At 39.5% G+C, this 23,456-nt stretch overlaps 1 protein-coding gene and 1 pseudogene across 1 annotated transcript; one reads left to right on the forward strand and one right to left on the reverse strand.

The window, feature by feature from the left end:
- Nucleotides 1–1,456: 1,456 nt before the first annotated feature.
- LOC126600642 (transcription factor WER-like) lies at nucleotides 1,457–3,030 on the reverse strand. The gene is made up of 3 exons (XM_050267242.1): nucleotides 2,807–3,030; nucleotides 2,587–2,716; nucleotides 1,457–1,987 (listed from the first exon to the last, which is right to left on the reverse strand). Exons 1-3 carry the CDS (start codon nucleotides 2,922–2,924, stop codon nucleotides 1,531–1,533), a joined length of 705 nt encoding a protein of 234 aa, XP_050123199.1. The 5' UTR covers nucleotides 2,925–3,030; the 3' UTR covers nucleotides 1,457–1,530.
- Nucleotides 3,031–3,851: 821 nt separating this feature from the next.
- LOC126600640 (uncharacterized) lies at nucleotides 3,852–5,501 on the forward strand (annotated as a pseudogene).
- Nucleotides 5,502–23,456: the final 17,955 nt, after the last annotated feature.

The raw sequence follows: 23,456 nt of genomic DNA on the forward strand, positions 1-23,456 counted from the left end.
CGAAGAACGAAGAACGAAGAACGAAGAACACTTTCTTCAAGGGCCGTTGGGGCTTGATCTTGGAAGAACGATGAACGAAGAACGAATACCACTTTCTTCGAGGGCCGTCGGGGCTTGATCTTGAATTGGTGGATGATTGTTGATCCAAAGGGCCGTTGGGGTTTGATCTTAGGATGAACGATGAACGAAGAACGAAGAACACTTTCTTGATTCTTCGGGAACCTGGATGCTTGAGAGCTTCGGAGTTTCAGAGTTTCAGAGCTTCAAGGTTTTTGCCTAATATCAATCCCCCTAAATGAATGAATTAGCCTTCTATTTATAGAAATTTCCAAGGCCTAACTTTGAATATAATATTCCAGATGAAATAAATCGTTTCTGCCAGGTGTTGACACGTGTCCTGTTTGATGACTTTTCCAACTTATTTCGATTTTTTTGTTTAGACACACGCTACGCGTAAAATTTATGTAATACATGAGCGTTGAAACTTTGATTTATCGGTCTATTTACCGAAATTTCGATGTCTACAATCACATGGGCTATCTTTCGTGTACATGTTGCATTGTTGTTATAATGCAGTTCTAATTTTAATTTTTATAAATGCAAATATGTCGATAATTCAACTTTAAAATTATCAATATATATAGTTATTGGTAGACCTGACATTTGGACCCGACCCGATCCGTTAATATTAGTATTTGGGTGGATGCTTAACGGGTTGAGTCGCTAACGGGTGAATCCGTTAAATAACGGGTCACTTTGGGTCAACCCATTAGACCCCGTTAGCACCTATTAGTTAATGATGTTTTAATAATTTCAGTAAAGTCTTACCAACAAAAAAAAAAAACTCTATGCAAAAAAAAAAAAAATAATAATTGTTAACGGGTGAAACGGATAATCCGTTAGCTTAACGGGTTGGATTGAACCCGATCCAAACCCGATAAACCTGATCTATTGACAGGTCTAGTTATTGATATGTCGTCAAGAATGCAGTTAACCTTAACCTTAAATATTTGTATATATTTATTGGTCAAGCTTAAAAATGGAAGCACTTAATCAAACAACAGGACTTAGGTAATGCGTGTAGCTTTATGTACAAGTTGCTGGAAAAAGACCACATATCAGAACGTGAACACTGATTGTAACAGAACCTTATGCAGGCACTGGAAACTTCTGCTGGACTCTGACTCTGTGACTATCATTTAGTTTTGTCGAATTGTCCTGATGTGAATGACTTTACTATTTTGAAGATTAAATTTATAAATTATGTAATAAGTCATTAATAAAAAATTACTATATTAATTATTTAAATAATAATTTAATTATAACAATTACGTTATATGATTACAAAATTTAGTTTAAATAGACAGTCCCTTAGCAATACCCATTTTAATTAGATTTCGCTGATGGAATCTTCAGATCATCAAACATTTTCACTGTAATTGGTATTTCATAACTATTTAACAAAATATAATTTAGATATCGAATTAGTGTAAATACAGAATTAAGACATACAAAATATAATAACAAAGTTTACAAATTATCAAATTGAAAAGGGTAGTGATCATCCAGCGTAGGGTCCCATAAATAAGGGCTATATTGATTAAGGTCATCACTGTGAAACCAAAATTTATCATTACTCATCATCGTCGCCTCCCACATGCCACTAAAACCAACCTCACTTGTAGAGCCAATGTGGTCCTGGATGTTCATCATCTCATCATCAAATTCATCAATGGCAGCTGCAGCTTCATGATCACCGAAAATTTTGGAATTGGAATCGGAATTGGGAAGTGGTTGCAGCTCGGAGTTTGACTCTGATGAGGGCATGCAGAAATTATTTTTTGCTCGTTTTGAGTCGGAATAAGTCTTCGCTTTTGTCTTTCCTCTTTTTGAACTGACACCGAGCTTCTTGCTCAAATGACCATTCCAATGGTTCTTGACTTGATTGTCGGTTCTCCCAGGAACACGGCCAGCAATCAAAGACCACCTAATTAGACAAGAAATAATCATCCAAGATCGAATATCAACTTTGAAACTATATACAGAATCGGAGGAACACCAAGCAGATAATAAAAAGACATTAAACTGTGATTTATATACGAATTATTGTCTGTTTAGTATTTTCGGTTCAATTCTTAAGTAAAGTTTTTTCTTTTTGATTTTTTTGGGTTAATTGGCATACTTGCAAGAAATATATAAAATGCAGAAAATAGTGGTGAAAAATTAATTGCAGTGGACACTTCCCAGTATTATTTGTTGGGACTTGGGATCCACAATGGAACGCCAAGAAAGGTATAATATTCAACACAGTGATTACTCAAAAAACATTCAACAGTTATAGTAAAACTTTTGCAGGAAAATTGAAGACCGAAAGAAGCAAGTTAATCATGCAGAAGTCATAGATTCTCACCAACCTTTCGCATATGTAAAGTTGATATGCTAAATTACTACGTATCAATTGTTTCTGCTTGAACTTCAATTACAAGTTACTGCCTCCATCCTACCAGACTCGTTTATTTTGAATTTTTTTCAAGATTAATTTGTTTCCTAAATTATTTTGAAGAAAGAGCTAGGTTATGGACGAACCTGTTGCCAAGGAGGTTATGGAGTCGAATGATGAGATCATCTTCTTCCTCCGAGAAGTCACTTCTCTTCACGCTGGGACTTAGATAATTCATCCACCTTAATCTGCAACTTTTGCCGCTTCTCTTCAATCCTAATGCAAAGTTAAACATGCATTAATATATATGTTTGTGTTATGAACTTAATTACACAAATGATTATATATTATGTGGTAATTAATTACCTGAGACTTTATTGACACGATTCCACTTGCCCTTGCCATGCAACTTGATGTAATCCGTCAGAATTTTGTCCTCCTCCACTGTCCAAAGACCTTTCTTATACTCATTCCCACCTCCCATTTTTGGAGCTCTTGCGAAGCAGGAAAGCACGAGAGATAGAGAGAGAGAGAGAGCTTTTGTTAGAAGTCTAATGAATGTGGTGGCTTCTGACGGATATGTATAGCGCTTGTGCTTATATATATATATGGGCACAACTAAAGCTAGTGGTATTTAGACTTGCGAGTGAGTTTGTGAATGTGTGATAAAATTAGTAAGTGCGTGGCAATCTAATTTCACCATCTCTGCAGGGATCAATAATACTTTTGCTTGGCAGTACTATATTGTCATATTCATATACGGTTATACATTTTCATACAATTTTAATCGTATAAGTGATCATTTATAGCCTGCCAGTACTATATTGTCATATTCATATAGGGTTATACATTTTCATACAATCTTAATCGTATAAAGTGATCATTCATAGCCTCATAGGATCTTAATATAGTGAACTTTGTACAGTGTGGTTAACTGCATTATTTTAAGGGTAGTGCTATACACATACTCATTTTATAATTTTTTCACCTCTCTCAATTTTCGATCATCGAATGAATTGAAGAAGATCTTATTAATATATCGTTGATACTTCAATTTTAGGAGTGTGGCTACAATACTCCGGAGCATTGAATATTTCATCACTTAGAGCCTTTAGATTTAATCGAACAATTGTCAAAGAAAACTGAATATTTATTGGATTGCATACCCTTGAGTATTGTAGATAAGTTTATAGTTGTTGATATATCGTGGCTGCTTTTTAAAAGTGTAATTAATTGTATTGTAAAAAGTTGTTATGCAGTAATATATAATGATTAGTCTTTTGTCGGTCTCCGTCGGGCAAACGGCCTTTGCGCGACGGCAGTTTGCGCGACGGAGACCGACGAATTTAAGCTTAGGGTTTTCACCATAGTTTTTTTGGGCAGCTAAAAAAAACACCAGGGGGCTAATCGAATGCTGAAGGCGGCACATATGGTACGTCTGTCTGCCTCCTTGATCAAGATTGCATGACTCGCGACATCGTGGAGCGGCTACCTCACAGCAACATAGTATCGTCGTTACTAGCTGTGGTTATATTATTAAAAATTGTTGTCCTATGCAGTGGGAATCTTGGGCAGAAATTCCCGAGGAGACGAAGATACTGGTGCGAGACAAGTTGTCGGTTAGTATATTAATTTTGAGCCTTTTATCATTTTTTTTTCAATTATGTTTACAAATATTATAAACCAAAGTATACTATCTTAATATTATTAAATTTATTACTATTATTTTGTTGTTTTTCATATTTGTAGGTCAATTTTGATTTTAAGGACATATTCTCAGAGGTCATCACCTACTTAGATGAGACCTTCGCAAACCGGTACAAAAATTGGAAGAGTGATCTTCATGCGCATTTTAAGAAATAGGGTGATCTGGAGACTGCTCGCCTACAGGGTTGCCCATCCGAGTTGGCGGACCGGCGAGAGGATTGGGAGTGGCTCTGCAACCATTTTATGGACCCAAAATTTGTGGTATGTACATAATATTTTAATAATAATTCATTAATGTTTTAGTTATTTTTTAAGCATTTTAAAATAATTGCTTTCAAATCGTCGCACTAACATCTATATTATGTGTTTCACAGAAGAAATCTATTGCTGGCAAGATTGCTCGGGAGTCAATGACACTTCTCCACCATTCCGGTTCAAAGCCCTTTTCGTATAGGCTTGAGGCACGACGTGAGGTAAAAGTATATTACTTTTGAAATTTTATACAATTTATTTTTTATTATTGATTAATAAAGTTTTCTTAATGTTTTTTTTTTCCTTCAGGAGGGTTCTAAGTTCCCAGAGATCGACTTGTTCAAGGATGTTTACGTTCAACCTGGCGATGAGACCAGTGAGCAGCTTTATGTAAGTATATGTAATTGTTATTATTCTTATATTTATGAATCGTTCAAATATTATTTATATTTTGTTATTAAACATTATATGTTTTTTCTTTATTATTACAGGCTTTTATGGTGGAAAAGTACGCTGTTGTTCTCCAAGAAGCAACATCGCAACTTCCCCCAGATACCCTGATTGAGGACGTCACTGTACCCGAGGATGCAGGTTTTGAGATCATGACTGAGGTTCTGAATCAGAAGTTCGGTCGTTGTCATGGCAAAGTTGTTCGGGGCATGGGGAATGCGTGTGTTCGTGAAACGGGTGCCTCCTCTTCCAGATCGACCATAGGAGAGGTCAATGCTCTGAAGGAGGAAGTGACAACCCTAAAAGGTCAGCTTGTAGCCCAGGATGAGCAGATAAAGACCTAGAATGAGCAGATGAGGGTTTAGAATGAGCAGCTGAGGGCCAAGAACGAGTAGATGAAGGCCCAGGTTAGGACCCAGGGCGACCAGATGAGTATGATTCTACAGGCCTTAGTGATGTCCGGTCTTCAAATCCAGATGCCATCACCTGATCTTGCTCCACCTTCGACCTCCCAACCACTTCGTCCAGCTGATACCTAGTAGTTTGATGTATCAAACCTAGAAGACTACTTATTGTAGTTCTTTCTTTTTTTGTTCGGACATCTTGTATGTACATTTTCATATAGTTTATAATCAAATACTTTTTATTGGTTTATTATTTATTTTTTAGAATTTAATTACAATATTTATTAAAAATTAAATCAAAACTTTTTTTGTCCCAAAAAAAAAACAAAAAGTTTGCGTGACGAAGAAGTTGCATAGGTCACGCAAAGTGTCTTTGCGTGACGCACAATCCTACGTTGTGCAATTGTTTTGTTCCAAAAAAAAAAAAGTTTGTGTGACGAAGAAGTTGCATACGTCGTGTAAAGTGTCTTTGCGTGACGCACAATCCTACGTCGCGCAATTTTTTTGTCCCAAAAAAAAAAAAGTTTGTGTGACGAAGAAGTGTAATGGTGTGTCGCGCAAAGACACTTTGCATGACGTAGGATTGTGCGTCACACAAAGAGACTTTGTGCGACGCATGCAACTTCTTCTTCACGCAAACCCTGCTTTCACAGGCTTGGCGCATGACAAAGGTTCGTCGCACAAATTTTTGCGCGACTTTTGTTTGACTTTGTGCGATGAAGGACCTATGTCACGCAAAATATTTTTTGTACTAGTGTATATATATATAAACTCAAACCTTATATGTTATAAGTAGAGAGAGTGAATATATATATATATATATATATATATCTGTATATTATATTTGCATAATCTATTATGTATGGAGAGGGAAAAGGTATGACTTATGTAGCATACAGACCATTTACATATTATCAAATCATCACATCGATTGGATGCCATTATTGTCATTGCCAAAGTCGTCAGTCTGTCTCTTTTATCTCTTTCTTTTTTTTCTTTTTGTTTTTGGTCAGCTCTTTTATCTCTTTGTTGCAGTGCATCCACACATGGAAGTAGAAGAAGGTCCAGTGTTTGGCTGAACCCAATTAATGAAGTTTTGGATCCTCTTGGCATGTATGGACAATATAAACTTTATTGTAAGCTTAAATAAGTTGCGTGCCTAAAGTATAATTTCAGTTTGACAATATAAGGTGCACATCATCAAATTTCTAAGCTTTCCAATCATGAACCAAATGACAAGAAACTTAATTTGGCCAACAAAATATTGGTAAGGTATCCTATTCATCATTAAGAGCAAGAGAAAAAAAAAAAATTAAGCTCCCTTATTATATTATAACAAAGCTTTGTATATATGCATTATCGTATTCTAAGGTACTTAAAATATGTTCAAAATGATTATTCAAATATTTTTAAAGGTTAATCAATTTACCTAAGACGTCTTAATTAATCTAATGATATTTCTCTTTCAAATGCTAGAAAGAGTTTCAAAACTCAGCTCTCCGTGAGTTTATTTTTTGTGAAAATCATGGCAAGAGCAAGAAATGTTCTTCTCATGGACATGTATGGCTGAAACACAAGGACAAATCACATAAAAATTCAAAGTTCTCCATGAAAAAAAAAGACAATGCGCATGCATGAAAGAAATATAGTAGCTATATATGTCCATACATATGTTCAAACATGAAAAAGGAACCAACGTGACACACATGGATTACCAAATAAGGGAAGAGATCCTCTTGGATCTCTCCCACCAATCAATTAATTCGGACCCTTAAAATTTGATTTAACGGCTAAAATTATTATAACTTTTAAAGAAGTCATTTTTTGTAACTGTTGGATCAAATTTTAAAGGTCCAAATTAATTGATTGGTGAGGCTTATATTCGCATGCATGAAATGGTGATACATTTGCGTTCTATATATGTTTGTTTCACTTCACTTTTTTTGGTCACGTTGGTTTTTTGCTTGTATGTTCGTTTGCATGAATGTTTAAGTTGTACACACAAATCTCTAGGCAAACCTTATGAATCATGCATGACGTGTAAAACGAGAAATTAATTGGTGTACTCAGAACACGGGTAGTATAAGACTTTTCATTATGTAAGTAGAGAAAAATTTTATTTTCTAAGTTGTTAACTTTTTTAACACAAGTATCTCATTACTTGTATAATAATACTTAGCATACCACCTTATGTTCCAGGCTGAACCTCTCCCTTAAAAAATGATGAAAAAAACTGAATAAGAATTTCAAATGTTGAGGCAGATGATGATGGACTACAAAATTTCTGGATTTTGCGTGTACTTTTTCAGGTCTCTGAGACTATCTTTTTTCCAACCTGGAATTCCGGTGGGGGGAGAGAGAGAGAATCTGATTCTGGGGCTGGTAATAATTCACAATTTGAGTTGAGCTAGTTCTGCTGCTGCATAATGGTAAAAGGCAAGGAAAGAGATCATTTTCGGATCCCTTCCATCAAATTCTGTCAATCAATCAATCCGAACTCTTGAAATTTGATCGAATGGCTAAAAATAGAGGGGTCCCTTAAAAGTTATAATAACTTTAGCAATTTGATCAAATTTTAGCAGGCAGATTCTCTGCCCTCCCACTTCCCATGCCCTCCTGTTTGTGTGGTCACGGTTAAACCACGTCAACATTTTATATTACTATTCCTTTTTGTCTTATTATCTCTATAAAAAAAATAATATAAAATGTTAACATGGTTTAACTGTGACCACACAAAACAGGAGGGCATGGGAAGTGGGAGGGCAGAGAATATGCCTCCCAAATTTCAAGGGTCCGGATTTGTTGATTGACAAGATTTGGTGAAAGGGATCTGAAAATGATTCCTTTCCAAAAGGCTATAATTTGATGTATATTAAAATATAATTTCATGTTAACCGAAGAATTCACAGTACGTATGAGATTCAAAACCCAGGTGATATATAATTATTGCTCCTAATATTTTTCCATTGGAAGTGACTAAACCATCATATATATTTTTACGAAATAGAGATCCACATAGTAGTTTCTCTATAGTTTTTACATAAAATGACTTGGTTCATTTCTTGATCATATTTTCCAAAACTTCCACCGACATATTATATTCAAGGGATACTGCTTGGTTTCTTCATGGGCTCTAGCTGTCTGATACATATGTAAAAATATCTTGTCAAAAACATAAAAAGAAATTTTTTTCACATATGTATTAGATTGTTATTTACATTCAAATGCGTAAGTATGAATGACGTTACAAAGTAAGGAGCCAAGTATTTTTTTTCCCATAATGTAATGTTTCAAAGTTCACACGCATGCATGCAGCAGAGATCATAACAATAGGTAATAAAATATTAGTATTTTTTATTTTATAAAAATAATACAAAATAATTTTATTTAGGGACTAAAGTTAACACAACTTTTCAAGAGTCCAATCATTTACGGATGCGTTTGTTGCACCAGACTATCTCAGACTGGACTAGCTTTAGGGACTAAGGTGAACTGACTTAGACTAGGCTAAGATGAACTAATTTAGTATAACGTTTGATGTAGTGTTTGACTAATAATAAAAATAATAAAATATAATTCTCTTTTTGTTTTCTTTCTCCTTTTTCTAGACAACTCCATTCATTTTCTCAAAAACAAAGGAACTCTGTACATATATAATTGTGCACCAAAAAAAAAAAACCGTGCCCCAAAATTTCCCTATCTAGAACCTCAATCTCTCTCTCTCGACAGTTGCAGAAGGAATTTGGTTTGCAGAGCACCCTTGGTTTTGGTTATTTCCTTTTGGATTTGAGGTCACAAAATTTTCCTATCAAATCTGGGTTTTGCAGAGCTTCGAACGAACTTGCTTTTGCAATTCAAATTTGGGATTTGCAATTCTTGTCTGGGTTTTGCGATTCAAATATGGGTTTTGCAATCTCAGCGAATCTGGGTTTTGTGATTCGAGCGGATTTGCAAAGATGTGCAGATGTGTGCAGATAGAGGACGCTATGGTTGCAGAGAAGATGAAGAACGCTAAGGTTGCAGAGAAGATGAAGTTGTGGTCGTAGAGAAGATGAAGATGTGGTTGCAAATAGGATGCCATCAGAGCAATGGGAGCAGGACGTCAGCGTTGCATCACCCCCACCTCGGGTTCTCGAGCCACTGATTTGTGTCGGGCCTGTCGCTCGAGCCCTCACTTGAGCTAAAGCCCGCATGGGCTGGAATTGATTGCTGGGGCTATTGGCTCCAGTGCAAGCACTTGTCCATTGAGCTACTCCCCCCGCTGGACTTGCTCTTAGTGTAGAGAGTGAAACTACACAAATAGGGAATGTGTGTTCGTCAGATTCTTTTTGTGAGAATTATAAGAATTTGTGAATTGTGTTCGTCAATCAAAAATGATTTTAAATATTATTATTTAAAATTAAACACAAACAGCACTTAATAAAAATTAATTGCATGATGTATGATAAATGAACATTGTTTGTACCATACTTGACCAATCCTGAAACTACTGAGCACCGGTCAACGTTATACCGTCAAGGATCCAGAAGAGTTTCCCTCCAACTAGGAGGCCAATCAAAGCGCGACACGTGTCGACATCAGAAGCCAATCATAGCGTTACACGTGTCAACATTAGAAGCTAATCACAACACGACACGTGTCAATGTCAGAATGAAACTAGAAACTCTCTTCTATAAATAGAGATCATTCTCTCACAATATTTCCTAATGTCATTTGTACTAAAGCATTCACTAGTACTCACTAAAGGAGAGCTTGAACCTATATACTTGTGTAAACCCTTCACAATTAATGAGAACTCCTCTACTCCGTGGACGTAGCCAATCTGGGTGAACCATGTACATCTTGTGTTTGCTTCCCTGTCCCTATCCATTTACATACTTATCCACACTAGTGACTAGAGCAATCTAGCGAAGGTCACAAACTTAACATTTTTTGTTGTACCAAAGTTCTCACTGATTTTGTGCATCAACATTTGGCGCCATTTGTGGGAACGACACTTATTCCTACTCTCTTCAGCTTTGTCAAGCTGGTTTCCACCATTCGTACACTTTCTTTTGACCAGGCATCCTTTTTCAACATGGGGAGCGAAGGAAGCCACAGCACACAGAATGACACCCCTCTTGTACCTAGTGCGAAGCAACAAAAAAAGGAAGGAAAAAAGGTTGCTCTTCAAGCTAAAATCGATGAGCTAGAAGCTCAGAACAACAAGATAGCAATAAAGAATGAGGTCCTCCAGGAGCAGTATAAGAAGCTCTTTAAGACGCTCCACGAAACTAGGCGTACTCAAACACGTGAGCTCGTTGCCCCTGTGGACATCAACCATCATCTAGGTGCCCCCCAACACGAAGGGTTACCTTTATTCGACATGGGTATCCTTGATGAGGAGCGCGCTAATCATCAAAACATTGATCAACATGAAACTTCTATCATCCAAGCTGCTTCGACCCGAAGCAAGAGAAGTGGAGGAAGACACCTCTTTGCAGAAGGGTTAGAAGGATCAAAAGCCGTTTATCGTGACTGCCGAGACTTCCTAAAGCAATGTCGAGAGAATCCCCTCCACATATGCTTGAAGATCAATGACCCAAGGGTTTCTGAAAGACTCGGTCCCCTCCCACGACCCATGCCAGCTGCCAATCTAGGGAAGAAACAACAGGTCCCAGAGGAACATGAAGGTACATGGGACTTTGAGGTATTCCGATAGACTCGCCCTAGAAGTCAGTACGGCGAGTCCAAGGAAAAATCACACGCCCTTTCTTAAACTTTCCTACTTCCAAGAGGCGATGTAGACTTACGAAAGAAAATCCCAGTGGTACATGACTTCACTCAGGACCCCCTTGTCCTACAGCTCTTTAAGGAAGTAAACAAGTTAAAGGCCGAACGTCAGGCCGAGATACTTGATTGGAACCAACCCAGGCCTGGCCCTCTCACAAGGAGGATCCTTGACACCCCCTTCAAGCGAAGATAAAACAAAAGCTTGGCTTGCAACTTTATACTGGAAAGGAGGACCCGATTAAACACCTTAACCTCTCTACCCTCTCTGGTTGAGCTCTAAACTGGTATTGCCGTCTTCCACCTGAGATGGTAGACTCATTTGAGGAATTGAGGAAACTGTTTGTTTCTCAACACATTTTCCAGACCGATCGTTTGCACTCTGCAGACAACTTGTACATTATTCGCCAGAAGCCAGACGAGTCATTACGTATGTATGCTGACCGTTTCAGCCATGAGTATTCTCGTTGTGCCTAGGCAGACGATAAGACTGCCCTCAAAGCCTTCACGGCAGGCCTACGTGACTGTTTCTTCAAGTACATGATCAATGCTAACACTTGGAAGACTTACTCTGAGGTGATGACACATGCTTAGAACCATGCCTCCGCCGAGGCAAAGACATATCAAGGGAAACCCCCCACAGCCACCCATTATTAGCAAGTAGGGAGTGGAAGCCAGATCCAACCAAATGAGAAGACCTTGACTTTCCAAACGGCAGCGATGCCTCCCCCTGCCTTACTTAATACTTTGCTAAGTCAACAGACATCAATCTCAGGGCAAAAGGAAAGATTTTCATCCTCACCAGTCTCATTTTAGTAAAATGAGTAAGGGACACTACCGCGATAACCAAGGGTATCGCCATGATAATCCCCGACCCTAGGCAGTCAACACAGTGGGTCAAGCACGTGTCAGGACATCCCCTACCCCGAGGTATGAGGCATACACACCTTTGAACGCCACATGCGTGGCCATTTACCCCAGCATAGCACACTTGATATCGAAGCCAAAGTCGAGGCACTCGGATTACAAGCCCACGAAGAACACGGGCAAGTTGTGCTGCTATCACGAGCATAATGACCATGATGGCGAGAAATGTATCACCTTTCATGATCATATTGAAGCTTTGGCACGTGAAGGAAAAATTGATCAATTCCTCTTTCACCCTCCAAGAGGTAACAGTAACCAATACCAAGTGAATGTGATATATCTCATAAGTGGTGGCACACCCATATCTAAATCTTCTAACAGGGCCATGAAAAATAGTGAACGAGCTTTAAGGTCTGGCCACCAAGTGTTTCACGTGGAAGACATCAGGGGAGGTAAGTATCAAAAGCCTAACTGGAATCCAATATGTTTCTACCCTGAGGAAGAAAGAGGTATCATCTACCCTCACAACGACCCACTGATCGTGGAAGCTCACATAGCCAACTTTGAAGTACGATGAATCCTGGTAGACACGGGGGATTCGGTCAATATCATGTTTGTTGAAGCTTTCATGACACTTAATGTAGCTGAACACTTGCTTGATCGCTCGATTTCCCCTCTAATAAGCTTCTCCGATGATATCATGCAACCTTTGGGGAGCATACACTTACCTTTCACCATTGGTACAGGCCCTTACACAGGTACCATTACCACTAACTTCCTGGTGGTTGATTGCCCAACGGCATACAATGTCATCTTCAGACGCACATGCATCAATGATCTCAAGGCCATGGTATCCACACATATGTTGTTGATAAAATTTCCAACCCCCTATGGTAATGGTTACATTAGAGGAGATCAACTTAGTGCACGATCATGTTACAACACTTCGATTAAGCACCAGCACCTGCCTGTGCCGAAGAAAACCCTTTCTATACATGACCAAGTCATAAAGACCAGCCCAGACGAAGCTAACTTGGATCTTCACGGTGGCAATAGTCAACCCGACGATCCTCGAGATGACTCTTTCACCCAGCAAGCACAACCCGCTGAAGAGTTGGAGAATGTCTCTATCTCAAAAGATTATCCGGATCGCATGGTGAAGATTGGTATCACATTGTCACCACCAATTCGGTTAGCATTGATCTCTTTTTTGCAAGAGAACATTGAGGTCTTTGCCTGGTCATACGAGGACATGCCAAGCATTTCTCTCGATATAATCTGTCATCGTTTAAGTATTGACCCCAAGACCAAGCCAGTGAGACAGAAGCGAAGATCTTATGATGCTTAACGATACAAGGCAATGAAGGTAGAAGTTGAAAAACTCAAAGGCATAGGCTTTATCCGCGAAGTCAATTATCCAACGTGGGTAGCAAATGTTGTCCTTGTTAAGAAGAATTCGACCAAGGAAAGTCTCCTGCTCCAAAAGGTATTGTGAAGAATGTATGTCGATTACACTGACCTAAACAAAGGATGCCCGAATGATAGCTTTCCTCTTCCTCTCATAGATAGACTTATAAACTCTACGGTAAGGTGTGAACTCCTGAGCTTCACAGATGCTTACTCAGGATACAACCAAATCCTCATGAACCCTTCGGACCAAGAACACACAACCTTCACTACTGACAGGGGATTATATTGCTATAAAGTCATGCCCTTCGGCCTAAAGAATGCAGGAGCGACTTATCAGAGATTGGTTAATTTAATGTTCGCCGAACAGATTGGGATGAGCATGGACGTTTACGTTGATGATATGCTAGTCAAGATCAAACATGCTGACCAACACATCACCAACCTATCTGAAACTTTCACCATTCTGAAGAGGTATCGAATGAGGTTGAACCCCAACAAATGTGTCTTCGGCGTAGGCTCTGACAAATTCTTAGGCTTCATGATAAGCCAACGAGGCATTGAGGCTAATCCCGAGAAAATCAAAGCAATCCTCGACATGAAGGAATCGGTAACTTCAAAAGACATTCAGAGCCTTACTGGCAAGGTGGCAGCCTTAACTAGGTTCATCTCTAAGGCCACAAACAGAGGTGCTCATTTCTTCAAAGTACTTAAGGGAAGAAAGAAGTACATTACATGGACTGATGAATGTGCTGAGGTATTCAAGAACCTTAAAGACTACATAAGTAAAGCCTATTTGCTCTCCAAACCTGAGGTTGGTGACATTCTCATTATCTATCTGTCGGTATCGGCTTCAGCAGTAAGTTTCATTCTCATTCGAAATGATGGTAATGTCGAACGGCCTATCTACTACGCTAGCAAGACCTTACAAGATGCAGAGACATAATACTCCAACATTGAGAAATTAGCTCTAGCATTGGTCATGTCTGCTCGAAAACTTCGCCCTTACTTCCAAGCACACTCCATCATCGTGCTTACCAATTATCCTCTTCGATAAATACTCCAAAGTCCTAACACTTCTGGGCGAATGATCAAATGGGCGATAACATTGGGTAAGTTTGACATCTCCTACCAACCAAAGCTAGCTGAGAAGGGCCAAGCAGTGGTGGACTTCATCGTCGACTTCACATATCCTGTTGACATTGTTTCTATGCCTAAAGAAGTGGTTACATTACCCTCGGAAGCTCAGAAAATAGAACCAACACCCCCAACATGGAGTCTATATGTTGATGGCTCGTCCAACCAACAGGGTTGTGGAGCAGGACTAGTTCTTACGACCCCTGACAAAGTGGTGATGAAGTATGCTCTTCGTTTCAAATTCAAGGCGTCGAACAATGAAGCCGAATATGAAGTCCTCCTAGCAGGCTTACGTTTAGCCAAACACCTTGGTGTTAAACAAATTGATATCTTCAGTGACTCCCAATTGGTGGTTAACCAGGTCACCAATAACTTTGACGTTAAGGATAGCTTCATGGCAGCATATTTGGCACAAACACAATTGTTGCTCAAACACTTCCACTACCAGATCACCTAAATTCCTTGAGAGATAAACAGTCATATAGATGCTTTGGCTCGCCTCGCCTCAGCGATGGAAGACAAGATTAGGAGAAAAATTCAAGTCGAATTGTTGGTAACACCAAGCACCATGGTTGCAGAGGTGTGCAACTTACAACAGAGGGATAGTTGGATTACCCTAATTTATAGATTCCTTGCTCATGGCACCCTTCCAAATGACAAAGTCCAAGCTAAGAAGATTCGATACAAGGCTACCCGTTACTTGATCATTAATGACCAACTTTACAAGCGGGGTTTTAACCTACCATACCTAAGATGCCTTACTCCCGCAGAGGCGGAAACTGTCATTCAGGAAATACATGAAGGAATCTGCGGAGATCATGCTGGATCTCGATCCTTAGCACACAAGGCTTTTCGCCCAGGATATTACTGGCTAACACTCCACCAATATGCCATCAGAATATCCCGCTCATGTGATAAATGTTAACGCTACGCAACTATTCCTCACTCCTCTTCCGAGCCGTTCACTCCTATAATCAGCCCTTGACCCTTCACCCAATGGGGACTTGATTTGATCGGCCCAATGCCTGCAGGGAAGGGCAAGGTTCGCTATGCAATCGTTGCAGTTGACTACTTCACAAAGTGGGCCGAAGTAGAACCCTTGGCAACCATTACTGAGGCAAAAATAGAAGACTTCGTATGGAAGAACATCCTTTGCAGATTCAGCATTCCCAATACGATAATCACTGACAACGGGCGACAGTTCGACAACAATAAGTTCAAGATGTTCTGCTCTAAGTTCAACATCAACTTATGTTTTCCCTCCCCAGCTCATCCCTAGTCTAATGGACAAGTTGAAGCCATCAACAAAATAATCAAGTGAACTTTGAAAACCAGCTTGGACAAGGTTAAAGGTTGTTGGCCAGAATTTGTACCCCAAATTCTTTGGTCATACCGCACTTCGTATCAGATATCAACAGGAGAAACCCCATTCTCACTTGCCTTTGGTATAGAGGCAGTTGTCCTAGTTGAGCTTGAGCAAGCAACGTTCCGAGTCCAGAACTACGTGCAAAGCAAAAATGACAAACAACTTACCCTCAACTTAGATCTAGTCGAGGAACACAAAAACCAGGCTCATTTGAGGAATGTCGCCTACAAGCAGTGCATCTCCAACTACTATGACTCAAAGGTCAAACCTTGTTCTTTCAAATTGGGGGACTGGGTATTGAAGAAAAGATTACTCTGCGACAGAGTCCCGAGTGAAGGAACACTTAGTCCAAACTGGGATGGACCGTTTGAAGTTGTTGGCATCAGCCGCCCTGGCTCCTACAAGCTTAGAAGCTCCGATGGCAAGACTCTTGGCCATCCATAGAATGCTGATCACTTAAAGTACTATTACAAGTAAACTCACATTGTACAAGTGTTAAGCTTCAGCCGTTTGGCATCCTATGTAACGAAGACTATTTGGCATGAATTCAATAAAGAGGTGATTTAAACAACTCGGTCTTAATCCTCTTACATTCCTAGCAATGAAACACTCGGGTTCAAAGCTTCAACATGAAACAAAGTCTAAGTATATGTCAACAAGACTATACAAATAAACGAACAGCTTCACAGTATATTCATTCAATCATACATTCCAACACAGTCATACATAAGCCAACTGTGTTTAGAAAGGGTTCAACATACTTTGTGTCATTCGACACTTGCTACAATGTGCCTAAACACCTTGCCCTTATTCTCACCAACCAGGTGATGAAATGTACAACCCGTACTTTCTTTCATGCCACCAACCAGGTGATGAAATGTACAACCCGTACTTTCTTTCATGCCACCAACCAGGTGATGAAATGTACAACCCGTACTCTAATATCATTTGGCAACTTGCCACTCATGCCACCAACCAGGTGAAGAAGGAACTCATCTTCATGCCACCAACCAGGTGACGAAATGTACAACATGTACCCTTCTTCATGCCACCAACCAGGTGATGAAATGTACAACCCATACTCTAATATCATTTGGCAACTTTCCATTCATGCCACCAACCAGGGGAAGAAGGAACTCATCCTCGTGCCACCAACCAGGTGATGAAATATGATGAAAGGTTATGAAGGAACTCACCTTCGTACCACCAACCAAGTGATGAAAGCAACTCACCATTCATTCCACTTACCAGAAGACGAGTGGTACAACTTGTACATGTGAACTCCTAGCATTCACAAATAATCAAAAATCCTCAAGCTTGACAACTCAACTAGGGGAGCACTTATGCCCAACAAGAGTTATAGTCACCAACAAAGTCTTATTGCAAGCCAACAACAACTTCAGTGCATGGCATACGAAGATCAAGTTATTCAGCCCTCTTGCATCTGCTTCAAACATTTCCCCTCTGTAACAATGCAAACACTACAACTCGTAGAAAGCTTCACACACTCTTGATCAAGACAGTGTGAAGTAAAACCAATTTATGGTGCAAACAAGAGCTTCATCACAGGAGTTCAACCACAATTCTCAAAAGCTTCACACACTCTTGATCAAGACAGTGTGAAGCAAAACAAATTTATGGTGCCAACAAGAGTTTCATCAATGGAGGGCAACCATAGTTCTCAAAAGCTTCACACACTCTTGATCAAGACAGTATGAAGCAAAACCAATTTATGGTGCCAACAAGAGCTTTATCAAAGAAGTTCAACCACAATTCTCAAAAGCTTCACACACTCTTGATCAAGACAGTGTGAAACAAAACCAATTTATGGTGCCAACAAGAGCTTCATCAATGGAGGGCAACCACAATTCCCAAAAGCTTCACACACTCTTGATCAAGACAATGTGAAGCAAAACCAATTTATGGTGCCAACAAAAGCTTCATCAATGGAGGGCAACCACAATTCTCAAAAGCTTCACACACTCTTGATCAAGACAGTGTGAAGCAAAACCAATTTATGGTGTCAACAAAAGCTTCATCAATGGAGGGCAACTACAATTCTCAAACCTTCGAAGCAAATTCAATTTATATGGTTCATCCAAACCTTCGACTACTATAAGGTGTGGCTTGCATCACAATCTCTTGCTCAACAGTGTGGAAGCAAAATTTGTATATGTTGTCTCTCCCACATTTTCAAATTTCTAGTTTCCCAAAAAAAAAATATATATTGGGAAATTCAACAAAGCTTCATCAATGGAGGACAACTACAAATTCTCAAAAGCTTCACACTATCTTGATCAATATAGTGTGAAGCAAAATCAAATTGTGGTACCCAACAAAACTTCACAACAAATGCTTCACCAACAAAAGCTTCATCAATGGAGGACAACTACAAATTCTTAAAAGCTTCACATTATCTTGATCAAGATAGTGTGAAGCAAAATCAATTCATGGTACCCAACAAAAGCTTCAACTCCAAAGTTTCACAAAAAAACGCTTCATCAACGGAGGACAACTACAAATTCTCAAAAACTTCACACTATTTTGATCAAGATAGTGTGAAGCAAAATCAATTCATGGTACCCAACAAAAGCTTCACCTATAAAAGCTTCACCAACAATAGCTTCAACTTCAAAGCTTCGCCAACAAAAGCTTCATCAATGGAGGACAACTACAAATTCTCAAAAACTTCACACTATCTTGATCAAGATAGTGTGAAGCAAAATCAATTCATGGTACCCAACAAAAGCTTCAACTCCAAAGCTTCACCTACAAAATCTTCACCCACAATAGCTTCACCTACAAAAGCTTCACCCATAAAAGCTTCACCAACAAAAGCTTCACCCACCACAAAAGCTTCACCCACAAAAGTTTCACCAACAAAAGCTTCACCCACAAAAGCTTCCCCCACCACAAAAGCTTCACCCACCACAAAAGCTTCACCTACAAAGCTTCAACACAAAAGCTTCACCTACAAAGCTTCAACACAAAAGCTTCACCTACAAAAGCTTCACACTATCTTGATCAAGATAATGTGAAGCAAAATCAATTCATGGTACTCAACAAAGCTTCAACCTCAAAGCTTCACCACCAAAGCTTCACCTACAAAAGCTTCACACTATCTTGATCAAGATAGTATGAAGCAAAATCAATTCATGGTACTCAACAAAGCTTCAACCTCAAAGCTTCACCACCAAAGCTTCACCTACAAAGCTTTAAAATATATATATATATTTTTTTTTTCGGAAATTAGAAAATTAAAAAATTCGGAAATTTGGAAATTAAAAAATGCGAAAATTTAAAAAAAAAAAATTGCCTAGGCCTCCTCTTCTTTGGGCTTAACAATTTTCATAACAAATATATATGAAGAAGGAGTTTTGGGCTACCACTTAGAAAGGAAATGCCTCATTCGTTAACTCCCTCGACCGGAGATTTGGGGGACTCCTACCATATGCTACTGCACCTAGATACTTGGAAGTCTCACGACCACTCAGTGACTTGGATTTTTCAAGTCTCCAAACAAGAAGTTTTCCTCACTCGGGAAATTAAGGGAGCACTACCTCAACCTACATGCTTCACTCACAAAGCTTCAACATACAAGCTTTAACAAAAGGAAAAATTCAAAGAACTTAGTGAAGAAGGCGTTGGTGTATTTAACACAATACGTTGAAATGAAGCAAAGCTTTTTTATTGATATCTCCGATAAGTTACAAATATGTACATATACATGAATCAAAATAAACAAACAAGAGAGAGCCTTCACAAAGGTTACTCAGGAGAAGTCTCAGTAGTCGGCAGAGCCCCAGAAAGAGGAGGCACCAGAGGGTGATTATTTGGAACCTCAGTACTAGGCAGAACCCTAGAAGGAGGAGGCACCAAAGGTTGATCATTTGGAGCTTCATTACACGGTACAGCCTTAAAAGACGAAGGCAATAAATGCCTTTGGAATAAACCCACAAACCTCTGATGATTAAGTAAAATTTGACCATCAGATTCCTGCAGCTGGTCGAGCTTCCTTTTCATGTTTGTAGCATAGTCATGTGCGAGCCTGTGCAATTGTTTATTCTCATGCTTGAGCCTTTTGATCTCCTGTTTGAGACTTATTACTTCAACAACCAATGATTCAACTTGATGGGTTCGACCAAATAGGCGTTGGGCCATATTAGACACAGAACCTGCACACTGAACACTGGGAGCCAGAGAATCCTTAACAGCCAACTCATCAGACCGTTTGGAAAGTAGTATGTTATCTTTGGGAGTGAGAAGGTTCATAGCCACCACCGCAGCGATCATATCATTCTTCATCACAGAGTCCTCAACGGTAAGATGACCAGTAGGGGATAAGAAAGATGGGCGCCATATGTTATCTTGAGAAGGCATGGTTGCCTCTTCACCAAAGTTCAAGTCAAAACGATGGTCGGATAGGCTAGACATTCTCAGAAATGATGAAGGAGAAATGAGGTGCAATAAATCTCTGAAGTAAGGGGAAAATTCCTACAAGCAATAACTCTCTGAATATACTTCTTGCACACAATTGATGCCCTTATAAAAGAAATGGCAACAGAGCCGTTGGTTCAAAAATCGAAGAGGCACCACTCTTCGGATTTCAAAGAGGCATCACTTTCCACACGTAACATCAGCTCATCGAGTACCACAGATAACTTTGCCAAAGATCTCTGACAAAGTTTAGACACATAAATTTTGAAGGTCCAGCTACCCTACTATTACCCACAAGGGTAAAGGAACAACACCACTGCTTGATAACTAAAAAGTCCCAATGTGTGTCAACCTCCGTGTTCCGTGGCAAGGTAGACTGGCAAAAATGCCTAACCTTTACTCACATTCAAGAAAACACTCCCAACAAGATTACTTGCTCAAAAATCGAAGAGGCACAACTTTCCGAATTTCGAAAGCCAGACTCCCAACAGAATTACGTGCTCAAAAATCGAAGAGGCACCACCCTCCGAATCTCGAGAACCAGACTCCCAACAGGATTACTTTCTAAAAAATTGAAGAGACAATGCTCTCCGAATCTCGAGAGCTAGACTCCCAACAGGATTACTTTCTTAAAAATCAAAGAGGCACTACTCTCTAAATCTCAAGAGTCAGACTCCCAACAGGATTACTTTCTCAAAAATCGAAGAGGCACCGTTTTCTGAATCTCGAGAGCCAGATCCCCGACAGGATTGCTTGTTCGAAAGCCGAAGAGGCACCGTTCTCCGAACTTCGAGAGCCAAATTTCTTTGGATAAAGCTTGTCTGCAATCTTCACACGCAACATCAGCTTTCCAGATACCACAGACCACTTTTTCAAAGTGCTCTGACAAAGTTAAAACACGTGAAGCTTGCAACTCCCACTATATTGCTATGACCAAGAAGGGTAAATGAATAGCACTACTACTTGTTGTTAGGGAGACTCCTATATAAGTCGACCTTCATCCTCCACAGCCAGGTAGACCTGCAAATAAAAAAAATGCTCAACTTTTCTTCACATCCGATAGGGCACTCTCAACAAAGTCTCTCGAAATACTCAGTTTCTTTTCCTCCCGATAATACCTCTGCAAACAAGCCACACCAGAGCAAGAGTATTTCATATCATTAGGGTTAAAAGCAAGAGTATCCTATATCATGCTTTTTCCTTGTCTTTTCTTTTAGCCTTGTTCTTACCTGCAAAACAAGGAGAAAGAGAGCAATCTGTCAGCACTTGGAATCAAGCTTCCAGTCAGGAACTGACTGCCTGGAACCCCTTGCTTGATTACTTACCTGGCATTGCTCTCGAGTACTCATCTTCAACATTTTATGCTTCCAGAGAAGATACCACATTTTCCTGAGGAATAGATAGGACAAGTGAGAATGATAAAAGGAAGCATGTGGAGACAAGCGTAACAGAATACATGCCGATACATCCACTACTTTGTCAACAGCAAAAGTATCCTATATCATTAGGGTCGAACGTACTCTAGATTTGATGGACTTGTTTTGACCCTTAAATTCTTGAGTCGGCCTTATACTTTGAAGGAAACCAGAAAACCCTCCAGCCCAGTTCAAGAATAAGCCTGTGGAAAGTTACTTTTTCAAAAGCAAAAGTATCTCATATCATCTCTTCTCCATTTGCTTCTCCTTATCCTTGTTGCTGTTTACAACACAAGGAGAATGAGAACAATCAACCGGAAGCCGAAGTCGAACCTCCAATCCAGGTTGCTTGCTTAGAAGTCTGATTGCTTACCTTGTCTGTTACCTCATTCGGCAAATCTCCCAGCTTGGCGATTTGGGGGACTCCTACTATAGGGTTTGTATCGCACTTGACCAAGCCCAAAACTACAAGTAAGCTTCAAGTGAAATTGATACATTACCTTGTGCATCTTCATTGGTTAAAGATATCACCCCTGGATGGAGGAAAAGTATTTCCAGAGAAGATACCACATCTACATATGAGACAGATAAGGCAAGTGAAAATGATACCACACTTCGGTACTTAGAAGTTTCGTGATTACTTAATGGCTTGGATCTTGCAAGTCCCCAACCGAGGAGCTTCCCTCACTCGGGAACTTAGAGGAGCACTGTTTGTACCATACTTGACCAATCTTGAAACTACTGAGCACCGGTCAACGTTATACCGTCAAGGATCCAGAAGAGTTTCCCTCCAACCAGGAGGCCAATCATAGCGCGACACGTGTCGACATCAAAAGCCAATCATAGCGCGACACGTGTCAACATCAGAAGCCAATCACAACACAACACGTGTCAATGTCAGAATGAAACTAGAAACTGTCTTCTATAAATAGAGATCATTCTCTCACAATATTTCCTAATGTCATTTGTACTAAAGCATTCACTAGTACTCACTAAAGGAGAGTTTGAACCTATGTACTTGTGTAAACCCTTCACAATTAATGAGAACTTCTCTACTTAGTGGACGTAGCCAATCTGGGTGAATCATGTACATCTTGTGTTTGCTTCATTGTCCCTATCCATTTACATACTTATCCACACTAGTGACTGGAACAATCTAACGAATGTCACAAACTTAACATTTTCTGTTGTATCAAAGTCCCCACTGATTTTGTGCATCAACAAACATGATTTACGAATTCTTAAAATCTTCATCAAAAGGAGCCGGAGAAGATCATGTTGGATTTGTGTGGACTAACACAAATACATAGTGAGCGAGAACCTCTGGCTACAAATTCACGGATTTGGATCCTCGCCGGATCCCCTCCCTGAGTATCCTCGGAATTAACGAACACGGATCGTTGATTAAAAAGCGTATGATTACAATTTTTTCTTTTTTTATATTTTTACGTAAAATGATACTGCTTTACTTCTGAAAATATAAAAAGTTTTTAATTAGAACTGCACAATTTTTAATTAACGGTATGTTATCCCTAGGATCCCTAAATAGGGAATCCGGCGAGGAACCAAATCCCAAATTCACACCAAACTTCCAACGTAATCACTCAGAGATCTTGCACTGCATACATGTGAGTCATTGCAGTTGCAGTTAATGCTTGAGAGTTGAGAGCTTGTATCTAGGCCCACTGTTTTAGCCACGTGTTAGCCAAAGCCCGGAGAAGAAAGTAATCATTCAGATTGCAGACTGATTCCAACACGTCTGTCATCTTTGTTATGTGTGATATGTCTAATATAGTCACGTAGTT

The sequence above is a fragment of the Malus sylvestris genome, chromosome 14, assembly GCF_916048215.2.
Source record: "Malus sylvestris chromosome 14, drMalSylv7.2, whole genome shotgun sequence".
Taxonomy (NCBI): Eukaryota; Viridiplantae; Streptophyta; class Magnoliopsida; order Rosales; family Rosaceae; genus Malus; species Malus sylvestris.